Source organism: Panulirus ornatus, chromosome 9 (genome assembly GCF_036320965.1).
Source record: "Panulirus ornatus isolate Po-2019 chromosome 9, ASM3632096v1, whole genome shotgun sequence".
Taxonomy (NCBI): Eukaryota; Metazoa; Arthropoda; class Malacostraca; order Decapoda; family Palinuridae; genus Panulirus; species Panulirus ornatus.
This window is the reverse complement of record NC_092232.1, coordinates 43,645,130-43,657,226: the sequence shown is the minus strand read 5'-3', so window position 1 is coordinate 43,657,226 and position 12,097 is coordinate 43,645,130. Positions and strand designations below refer to the sequence as shown.

The following is a 12,097-nucleotide window of genomic DNA, read 5'->3' as shown; positions in this document are numbered from 1 at the left end:
ACCCTACATCTGCCACTCTATCATCAAACACATTCAACAAACCTTCAAAATACTCACTCCATCTCCTTCTCACATCACCACTACTTGTTATCACCTACCCATTAGCCCCCTTCACCGATGTTCCCATTTGTTCCCTTTTGTCTTACGCACTTTATTTACCTCATTCCAAAACATCTTTTTATTCTCCCTAGAATTTAATGATACTCTCTCACCCCAACTCTCATTTGCCATCTTTTTCACCTCTTGCACCTTCTCTTGGCCTCCTGCCTCTTTCTTTTATACATCTCCCACTCATTTGCATTATTTCCCAGCAAAAATCGCCTAAATGCCTCTCTCTTCTCTTTCACTAATATTCTTACTTCTTCATCCCAACACTCACTACCCTTTCTAATCTGCCCATCTCCTACGCTTCTCATGCCACAAGCATCTTCTGCGCAAGCCATCACTGCTTCCCTATATACATCCCATTCCTTCCCCACTCCCCTTACCTCCTTTGTTCTCATCTTTTTCCATTCTGTACTCAGTCTCTCCTGGTACTTCCTCACACAAGTCTCCTTCGCAAGCTCACTTACTCTCACCACTCTCTTCACCCAACATTCTCTCTTCTTTTCTGAAAACCTCTACAAATCTTCACTTTTGCCTCCTAAAGATAATGATCAGACATCCCTCCAGTTGCATCTCTCAGCACATTAACATCCAAAAGTCTCTCTTTCACGCACCTATCAATTAACACTTATTCCAATAACGCTCTCTGGCCATCTGTCCTACTTATATACGTATACTTATGTATATCTCTCTTTTTAAACCAGGTATTCCCAATTGCCAGTCCTTTTTCAGCACATAAATCTACAAGCTCTTCACCATTTCCATTTACAACACTGAACACCCCATGTACAACAATTATTCCCTCAACTGCCGCATTACTCACCTTTGAATTCAAATCACCCATCACTATAACCCAGTCTCATGCATCAAAACTACTAACACACTCAGTCAGCTGCTCACTTAACTACTTAACTATAATGTGACTTACATATCACAATGAAGGTGGCTTCTAACACAACAATTTAGGATTTTGAGTTAAAAGTAAAGTACAAGGCATATCTATTCATTTAACATAAATAAAAATTGATTTTGAGATAAAAGTAAAGTACAAGGCATAATGTGACTTACATATCACAATGAAGGTGGCTTCTAACACAACAATTTAGGATTTTGAGTTAAAAGTAAAGTACAAGGCATATCTATTCATTTAACATAAGTAAAAAATTATTTTGAGATAAAAGTAAAGTACAAGGCATAATGTGACTTACATATCACAATGAAGGTGGCTTCTAACACAACAATTTAGGATTTTGAGTTAAAAGTAAAGTACAAGGCATAGCTATTCATTTAACATAAGTAAAAAATGATTTTGAGATAAAAGTAAAGTACAAGGCATATCTATTCATTTAACATTAGTAAAAAATTTTCTTCCAAAAAATTATAGAACTAGCTGTCTCTCAGATATGGATACCTTTTGAAAATGTTATCATACTGCCAACTTTAACATCAGAAGTTGCATCACTGGAATAGTTTTTCAGTTTAAAAGACAAAAAGTAATCAAAGGGCTTTAATCATTTAAATTTCACAACATAGGTCTTCTAAAAAGATAGACATGACACCCATTACCTTATGCATGACTGACCTTTCTACACTCTGGGCACTTTAATTTGCCCTTTGTATGGAGGTTATCAATGCAGAAACTACAAAAGGTGTGGCCACAAGCAGGCAAGAGCAGTGGACGATGCATACCATCATCAAAAAGTCCTAGGCATACCCGACATGTTAGATTTTCATCCACATCCTGCAGAGAAACCATCTATATTAGTTCCTTTACTTTATGTAATCATGCATCTACAAAATACCAATGCTAGTGACATCATTAACTATACCATTTCAGCTTAGGATTTAAGAATAACATTAATAGTATATCCCTTGGGATAGGGGAGAAAGAATACTTCCCAAGCATTCCCCGCATGTCGTAAAAGGCAACAAGAAGGGGATGGGAGTGGGGGCTGGAAACCCTCCCCTCCTTATACTTTTAACTTTCTAAAAGGGGAATCAGAAGAAGGAGTCAAGCAGGGAGTGCTCATCCTCCTCAAAGGCTCAATTTGGGATGTTTTAATGTGTGTGGATGTAGCCAAGATAGGTAGAAGGAGAGATAGTAGAAGGTCTGAAGAAACGAACCTGGATGTTTTGGATCTGAGTGAAATGAAGCTCAAGGGTAAAGGGGAAGAGTGGTTTGGGAAAGTCTTTGGAGTAAAGTCAGAGGTTGGTGACAGGACAAGAGCAAAGAAAGAAGTAGCACTACTCCTGAAACAGGAGTTGTGGGAGTGTGATAGAGTGTAAGAAAGTAAACTCTAGATTGATATAGGTAAAACTGAAAGTGGATGGAGAGAGATGGGTGATTATTGGTACTTATGCACCTGGTCATGAGAAGAAAGATCATGAGAGGCAAGTGTTTTGGGAGCAGCTAAGTGAGTGTGTTAGCAGTTTTGATGCATGAGACCAGGTTACAGTGATGGGTGATTTGAATGCAAAGGTGAGTAACGTGGCATTTGAGGGTATAATTGGTGTACATGGGGTGTTCAGAGTTGTAAAAGGAAATGGTGAGGAGCTTGTAGATTTGTGTGCTGAAAAAGGACTGGTGACTGGAAATATCTGGTTTAGAAAGAAAGATACACATAAGTACACGTATGTAAGTAGGAGAGATGGCCAGAGAGCATTATTGGATTATGTGTTAATTGATAGGTGCATGAAAGAGAGTTTTGAATGTTAATGTGCTGAGAGGGGCAACTTGAGGGATGTCTGATCATAATCTTGTGGAGGTGAAGGTGGAGATTTGTAGAAGTTTTCAGAAAACAAGAGAGAATGCTGGAATGAAAAGAGTGGTGAGAGTAAGTGAGCTTGGAAAGGAGACATGTGAGGAAGTACCAAGAGAGATTAAGTGCAAAATGGAAAAACATGAGAGCAAATGACGTAAGAGAAGTGGGGGAAGAATGGGATGTATTTAGGGAAGCAGTGATGGCTTGCACAAAAGATGCTTGTGGCATGGGAAAGGTGGGAGGTGGGCGGATTAAAAAAGGTAATTAGTGGTGGGATGAAGAAGTAAGATTGTAAGTGAAAGAGAAGAGAGAGGTGTTGGGACGATTTTTGCAGGGAAGTAGTGCAAATAAATGGGATATTTATAAAAATAAAAGAGGCAAGAGGTCAAGAGAAAGGTCCAACAGGTGAAAAAGAGGGCAAATGTAAGTTGGGGAGAGTATCGTTAAATTTCAGGGAGAATAAAATGATGTTCTGGAAAGATGTAAATAAAGTGTGTAAGACAAGAGAGCAAATGGAAACATCGGTGAAGGGGGCTAATGAGGAGGTATTAACAAGTAGTGGTGATGTGAGAAGAAGATGGAGTGAGTATTTTGAAGGTTTGATGAATGAGTTTGATGATAGTGTGGCAGATACAGGGTGTTTTGGTTGAGGTGGTGTGTGAAGTGAGAGAGTCAGGGAGAATGATTTGGTAAACAGAGAAGAGGTAGTGAAAGCTTTGCTGAAGATGAAAGCAGGAAAGGCAGTGGGTTTGGATGGTATTACAGTGGAATTTATTAAAAAAAAAGGGGGTGAGTGTGTTGTTAACTGGATGGTAAGGATATTCAATGTATGTATGGTTCATGGTGAAGTGCCTGAGGATTGGCAGAATGCATGCATAGTGCCATTGTACAAAGGCAAAGGGGATAAACGTGAGTGTTCAAATTACATAGGTATAAGTTTGTTGAGTATTCCTGGGAAATTATATGGGAGGGTATTGATTGAGAGGATAAAGGCATGCACGGAGAATCAGATTGGTGACGAGCAGTGTGGTTTCAGAAGTGGTTGAGGATGTGTTGATCAGGTGTTTGCTTTGAAGAATGTATGTGAGAAATACTTAGAATAACAGATGGATTTGTATGTAGCATTTATGGATCTGGAGAAGGCATATGATAGAAATGATAGATTTGCTTTGTGGAAGGTAAGTTGCAAGAAGCAATGAAAGGCTTTCATCAAGGATGTAAGGCATGTGTACGAGTAGGAAGAGAGGAAAGTGATTGGTTCCCAGTGAATGTCGGTTTGTGGTGGGGGTGCGTGATGTCTCCATGGTTGTTTAATTTGTTTATGGATGGGGTAGTTAGGGAGGTGAATGCAAGAGTTTTGGAGGGAGGAGGAAGTATACAGTCTGTTGTGGATGAGAGGGATTTTGGAGTGAGTCAGTTGTTGTTCGCTGATGATACAACTCTGGTGGTTACTTCGGGTGGGAAACTGCAGAAGTTGGTGACTGGGTTTGGTAAAGTGTGTGAAAGAAGAAAGCTGAGAGTAAATGTGAATAAGAGCAAGGTAATTAATTAGTTTCAGTTGAGTTGAGGGACAAGTTAATTGGGAAGTAAGTTTGAATGGAGAAAAACTGGAGGAAGTGAAGTGTTTTGGATATCTGGGAGTGGATTTAGCAACGGATGGAACCATGTAAGCGGAAGTGAGACACAGGGTGGGAGAAGGGGCGAAGGTTCTGGGAGCATTGAAGAATATGTGGAAGGTGAGAACGCTATCTGAGAGCAAAAATGGGTATGTGTGAAGGAATAGTGGTTCAAACAATGTTATACTGTTGCTAAGCATGGGCTATAGATGGGGTTGTGTGGAGGAGGGTGGGGGTGATGGAAATGAAATGTTTGAGGACAATATGTGAAGTGAGGTGGTTTGATCGAGTAAGTAATGAAAGGGTAAGAGAGATGTCCAGTAATGAGAAGAGTGTGGTTGAGAGAGCAGAAGAGGGTGTATTGAAATGATTTGGTCACATGGAGAGAATGAGTGAGGAAAGATTGACAAAGAGGATATATGTGTCAGAGGTGGAGGGAATGAGGAGAAGTGGGAGACCAAATTGGATGTGGAAAGATGGAGTGAAAAAGATTTTGAGTGATCGGGGCCAGAACATGCAGGAGGGTGAAAGGCGTGCAAGGAATAGAGTGAATTGGAACAATGTGGTATACCGGGGTCGACATGCTGTCAATGGATTGAACCAGGGCATGTGAAGCGTCTGGGGTAAACCATGGAAGGTTCTGTGGGGCCTGGATGTGGAATGGGAGCTGTGGTTTCGGTGCATTACACATGACAGCTAGAGACTGAGTGTGAACAAACATAGCGTTTGTTGTCTTTTCCTAGCGTTACCTCGCGTGTGCGGTGTGTGTGTGTGTGTGTGTGTGTGTGTGTGTGTGTGTGTGTGTGTGTGTGTGTGTGTGTGTGTGTGCTGTTTTTTATGTGTGGCAGGGTGGCAATGGGAATGGATGAAGGCAGCAAGTATGAATATGTACATGTGTATATATGTATGTGTCTGTGTATGTATATGTATGTATATGTTGAACTGTGTAGGTATGTATATGTGCGTGTGAGGGCGTTTATGTATATACATGTGTGTGTGGGTGGGTTGGGCCATTCTTTCGTCTGTTTCCTTGCGCTACCTCGCTAACGCCGGAGACAGCACCTTAGTATAATATATATAATAAATACTGTATGCATTCCAAAAACACTACCAGATAAGACAAAATGTAGATCAAAATCTGATAAAATAATCATTATTCATTTATCTATTTATTAATTTTACTTTGTCATGTATATCAAAATCTGATAAAATAATCAATATTCATTTATTTATTTATTTATTTTACTTTGTCGCTGTCTCCCGCGTCAGCGAGGTAGAGCAAGGAAACAGACGAAAGAATGGCCCAATCTCACCCACATACACCTGTATATACATACACGTCCACACATGCAAATATCCATACCTATACATCTCAACGTATACATATATATATATACACACAGACATATACATATATATACATGTACATAATTCATACTGTCTGCCTTTACTCATTCCCATCGCCACCCTGCCACACGATACAACAACCCCCCCCGCATGTGTGTGAATTAGCACTAGGAAAAGACAACAAAGGCCACATTCATTCACACTCAGTCTCTACCTGTCATGTAATAATGCACCAAAACCACAGCTCCATTTCCACATCCAGGCCCCACAGAACTTTCCATGGTTTACCCCAGACGCTTCACATGCCCTGGTTTAATCCATTGACAGCATGTTGACTCCGGTATACCACATCGTTTTAATTCACTCTATTCCTTGCACGCCTTTCACCCTCCTGCATGTTCAGGCCCCAATCACTCAAAATCTTTTTCACTCCATCTTTCCACCTCTAATTGGGTCTCCCACTTCTCCTCGTTCCCTCCACTTCTGACACATATATCCTCTTGGTCAATCTTTCCTCACTCATTCTCTCCATATGACCAAACCATTTCAAAACACCCTCTTCTGCTCTCTCAACCACACTCTTTTTATTACCACACATCTCTCTTACCCTATTATTACTTACTCGATCAAACCACCTTACACCACATATTGTCCTCAAACATCTCATTTCCAGCACATCCACCCTTCTCCGCACAACTCTAGCTATAGTCTATGCCTCGCAACCATATAACATTGATGGAACCACTATTCCTTCAAACATACCCATTTTTGCTTTCCTAGATTATGTTCTTGACTTCCACACACTCTTCAACGCTTCCAGAACTTTTGCCCCCTCCCCCACCCTATTATTCACTTCCACTTCCATGGTTCCATCCGCTGCCAAATCCACTCCCAGATATTTAAAACACTTTACTTCCTCCAGTTTTTCTCCATTCAAACTTACCTCCTAACTGACTTACCCCTAAACCCTACTGTACCTAATAACCTTGCTCTTATTCACAATTACTCTCAGCTTTCTTCTTTCACACACTTTACCAAACTCAGTCACCAGTTTCTGCAGTTTCTCACACGAATCAGCCACCAGTGCTGTATCATCAGAGAACAACAACTGACTTACTTCCCTAGCTCTCTCATCCACAACAGACTGCATACTTGCCTCTCTTTCCAAAGCCCTTGCATTCACCTCCCTAACAACCCCATCCATATACAAATCAAACAACCATGGAGACATCACGTACCCCTGTCGCAAACCAACATTCACTAAGAACCAATCATTTTCCTCTCTTCCTACACGTAAACTTGCCTTACATCCTCGATAAAAACTTTTCACTGCTTCTAACAATTTGCCTCCCACACCATATATTTTTAATACCTTCCACAGAGCATCTCTATCAACTCTATCATGTGCTTTCTCCACATCCATAAATGCTACTTTTCTAAGTATTTCTCACACACATTCTTCAAAGCAAACACCTGATCCACACATCCTCTACCACTTCTGAAACCACACTGCTCTTCCCCACCCTCTCAATCAATACCCTCCCATAGAATTTACCAGGAATACTCAACAAACTTATACCTCTGTTATATGAGCACTCACTTTTATCCCCTTTGCCTTTGTACAATGGCACTATGCAAGCATTCCGCCAATCCTCAGGCATCTCACCATGAGTCATACATACATTAAATAACTTTACCAACCAGTCAACAATACAGTCACCCCCTTTTTTAATAAATTCCACTGCAATACCATCCAAACCCGCTGCCTTGCCAGCTTTCATCTTCCGCAGAGCCTTTACTGCCACTTCTCTGTTTACCAAATCATTCTCCCTAACCCTCTCACTTTGCATACGACCTCGACCAAAACACTCTATATCTGCCACTCTACCATCAAACACATTCAACAGACCTTCAAAATACTCACTCCATCTCCTTCTCACATCACCACTACTTGTTATCACCTCCCCATTAGCCCCCTTCACTGAAGTTCCCATTTGTTCCCTTGTCTTACGCACTTTATTCACCTCCTTCCAAAACATCCTTTTCTTTTTTTTTATTATTTTGCTTTGTTGCTGTCTCCCGCGTTTGCGAGGTAGCGCAAGGAAACAGACGAAAGAAATGGTCCAACCCACCCCCATACACATGTATATACATACACGTCCACACACGCAAATATACATACCTATACATCTCAATGTACACATATATATATATACACACACACACATATACATATATACACATGTACACAATTCATACTGTCTGCCTTTATTCATTCCCATCGCCACACATGGAATAACATCCCCCTCCCCCCTCATGTGTGTGAGGTAGCGCTAGGAAAAGACAACAAAGGCCCCATTTGTTCACACTCAGTCTCTGCAGCTGTCATGTAATAATGCCCGAAACCACAGCTCCCTTTCCACATCCAGGCCCCACACAACTTTCCATGGTTTACCCCAGACGCTTCATATGCCCTGATTCAATCCATTGACAGCACGTCAACCCCAGTATACCACATCGATCCAATTCACTCTATTCCTTGCACGTCTTTCACCCCCCTGCATGTTCAGGCCCCAATCACTCAAAATCTTTTTCACTCCATCTTTCCACCTCCAATTTGGTCTCCCACTTCTCCTCGTTCCCTCCACCTCCGACACATATATCCTCTTGGTCAATCTTTCCTCACTCATTCTCTCCATGTGCCCAAACCATTTCAAAACACCCTCTTCTGCTCTCTCAACCACGCTCTTTTTATTTCCACACATCTCTCTTACCCTTACATTACTTACTCGGTCAAACCACCTCATCTTTTTATTCTCCCTAAAATTTAATGATACTCTCTCACCCTAACTTTCATTTGCCCTCTTTTTCACCTCTTGCACCTTTCTCTTAACCTCCTGCCTCTTCTTTTATACATCTCCCACTCATTTGCATTATTTCCCAGCAAAAAATGTCCAAATGCCTCTCTCTTCTCTTTCACTAATAATCTTACTTCTTCATCCCACCACTCTCTACCCACAAGCATCTTTTGCGTAAGTCATCACTGCTTCCCTATATACATCCCATTCCTCCCCCACTCCCCTTACATCCTTTCTTCTCACCTTTTTCCATTCTGTACTCAGTCTCTCCTGGTACTTCCTCACACAGGTCTCCTTCCCAAGCTCACTTACTCTCACCACTCTCTTCATCCCAACATTCTCTCTTCTTTTCTGAAAACCTCTACAAATCTTCACCTTCGCCTCCACAGTTGCACATCTCAGCACATTAACATCCAAAAGTCTCTCTTTCGCGCGCCTATCAATTAACATGTAATCCAATAATGCTCTCTGGCCATCTCTCCTACTTACATACGTATACTTATGCATATCTCTCTTTTGAAACCAGCTATTCCCAATCACCAGTCCTTTTTCAGCACATAAATCTACAAGCTCTTCACCATTTCCATTTACAACACTGGACACCCCATGTATACCAATTATTCCCTCAACTGCCACATTACTCACCCTTGCATTCAAATCACCCATCACTATAACCCGATCTTGTGCATCAAAACTACTAACACACTCACTCAGCTGCTCCCAAAACACTTGCCTCTCATGATCTTTCTTCTCATGCCGAAGTGCATATGCACCAATAATCACCCATCTCTCTCCATCCACTTTCAGTTTTACCCATATCAATCTACAGTTTACTTGCTTACACTCTATCTCATACTCCCACCACTTCTGTTTCAGGAGTAGTGCTACTCCTTCCCTTGCTCTCGTCCTCTCATTAACCCGACTTTACTCCCAAGACATTCCCAAACCACTCTTCCCCTTTACCCTTGAGCTTCGTTTCACTCAGAGCCAAAACATCCAGGTTCCTTTCCTCAAACATACTACCTATCTCTCCTTTTTTCTCATCTTAGTTACATCCACCCACATTTAGACACCCTAATCTGAGCCTTCAAGGAGGATGAGCACTCCCCGCATGACTCCTTCTTCTGTTTCCCCCTTTTAGAAAGTTAAAATACAAGGAGGGGAGCGTTTCCAGCCCCCCGCTCCCGTCCCCTTTAGTCGTATTGTATGATACGTGAGGAATGCGTGGAAAGTATTCTTTCTCCCCTATCCCCAGGGATAAAATAATCATATAGCTTATAAATATATAACGCAAAAGAGTTGCAGTATGTGAAAAATCAATAATAGTAATTCCTACAATTACTGTGCAGGTCATAGTGAAGTATAACATGATATAAAGTGGAAATGGTACATGTTCACTTTCCCTCTTGTAAAGGTATTGCTTTGGTTTTTGCTCCCAAGGGCTGGCTGCTTATGTGTCCCCAACAATAGCTAAACCAAGCAATACTCAGAAAACAGCTGCTTCACATGATTATTGTGTGGCCATTGGTAACTCAAGGGTGAGCCATTCAGATGACTGTTTCTCTCCATACACCTTAAAGCCTTGGAACTCGTGTCATTCCTAATAATTACAACGTCGCACATTTTTTTAAAGACATGTTTTTCACATCCTCCATAATATGTAAATACTTTCCCATCCCTCATCTTTTTTCCTTTCATTAATCTCTTTAAATTTCAACTAAGGCCCAGCCTTGATGTGGACTTTTGTCCTTGACTGTAGTCTCTAAGAAAAAAAAATCCTTACACTGCTCCACTTCAGTGCATTTGTTATTCATACCAAAAAAAAGGATCACAGATTTTAAGGGATCAAGAATATATGTTACAGCACAGTATATATAAACCATAACAAAAAGAAGGTAATTTTAACATAAATATACTTCATTACCTCTCCCTCTGCCCTACATAAAAATATCCTCCACAAAATCAAACAAAATATGTATATAATAACATTACATAATAATAAACACAATGACATTAAGAAGAAATTAAATTCCTTCACAAAATCAAACATTACAGACCATCCTAATACCACCCACAAATTTAACCTGTTGACAGTTTTCTGATATCGGTATATCTGGAGTAAATGAAACCTTTGGATTCCTAGGAATAATGTTTTGAGCACATAAATCGATCAGTGTTGTCATGTTGACCTTTTTGTCATAATGAACTTCAGGATGGGACATATCTTGCACTCCATTTGCAACATTAACATCAATATCAGTAATCTAAACCTCAGCCTCAGCCTTTTAGGTATATCATAAGCCTCATTAACATGATTCACATATACATTATTTTGCATATCTCCTATTCTCACAAGATCCATTCAACCTTTCTACTGTCCTAGAATCCATTTCTCCTGTGATTTTCTGCCACCCACATTGTCCCTTGAGTGACATATATCATGATAAATCTCTTTGTTTCCCTTACTTTGACATAATCTTATGAGTTAAATTCAGCTTCACAAAGCTAAGTCTTGTTCTCAACTGCCTTTCAAGCATTAGTTCAGAGACACTACAACCAGTTACATTATGTAGAGTGGATTTACACCTTAACAGGGAATCAGTTAACCTATGCTTTGTTGATCTGCCATGGTTACCTTCCAGAACCTGCTTCAATATACTTTTTCAGGATTCTTACCTATCTCTCTACAGCATCATAAGATGGAGGCAAGTAATGTGGAACCAGCAGGTATGTGATACCATATACCTCAGTGAACTTCTAGAATTTTGCTGACAGAAAAGAGGTGGGTGGGAGGGATTATCAGACACTAGTATTTCAGGATTCCATGTTTAGAAAAGATTAGGCATAGCTCATCCATGGTTGAATGATGGTGGTAATGAACATGTGCCTTTTTCAAAGGGCTATCAGCTAGTCACAGAAATCTGTCTTTTCTCTTTTCACAAAAATCAACATGAACCATTTCGAAGAGATGAGTAGGCCAAAATCTTGGCTTCAAGGGAGCAAAAGGTGGCAGATCTCTTACATTCTGGCATACCAAACACTTTCTGACAAAAGATTCTATCTCTTGGCCACCAAATAAAACTTCTAGTTAATACTTTCATGGCACAGACACCAGGGTGTTCACAACGTACTTCATTTAACACATGCACCCTAAAATATTTGGGGATGATGACTTTCACTCCCCATAACAGGCAGCCTAGTTCTATGTTTTCTGAAGTCATATGGTGTCAATTTCATTTTTCCATCCATGCACAGCATACTCCATTACTTTTGCCATAATTAGACCTTCCTTGGTTTTCTAAGCAATCACTTCTGCCCTAATCGGAATATGATCATCAACAAGTGCAACTGAGTACACAGCAGAATCTTCACCTTCCTCTGAACCACTGCATGGCAATCTAGACAAAGC

The 12,097-nt window shown here is 40.6% G+C and overlaps 1 protein-coding gene across 5 annotated transcripts in view; it reads right to left on the bottom strand.

Moving 5' to 3' along the window:
• The window catches only part of LOC139750374 (uncharacterized), a 195,136-nt gene that overhangs the window by 62,363 nt on the left and 120,676 nt on the right, over window positions 1-12,097 (bottom strand). For 4 of the 5 annotated variants that reach the window (XM_071665097.1, XM_071665098.1, XM_071665099.1 and 1 more), the window contains one exon: window positions 1,688-1,846. In XM_071665097.1, coding sequence (XP_071521198.1) covers window positions 1,688-1,846 — 159 coding nt within the window. Of the gene's footprint in view, window positions 1-1,671; window positions 1,847-12,097 lie in introns of all 5 variants that reach the window. The other variant, XM_071665101.1, reaches the window with a different exon arrangement.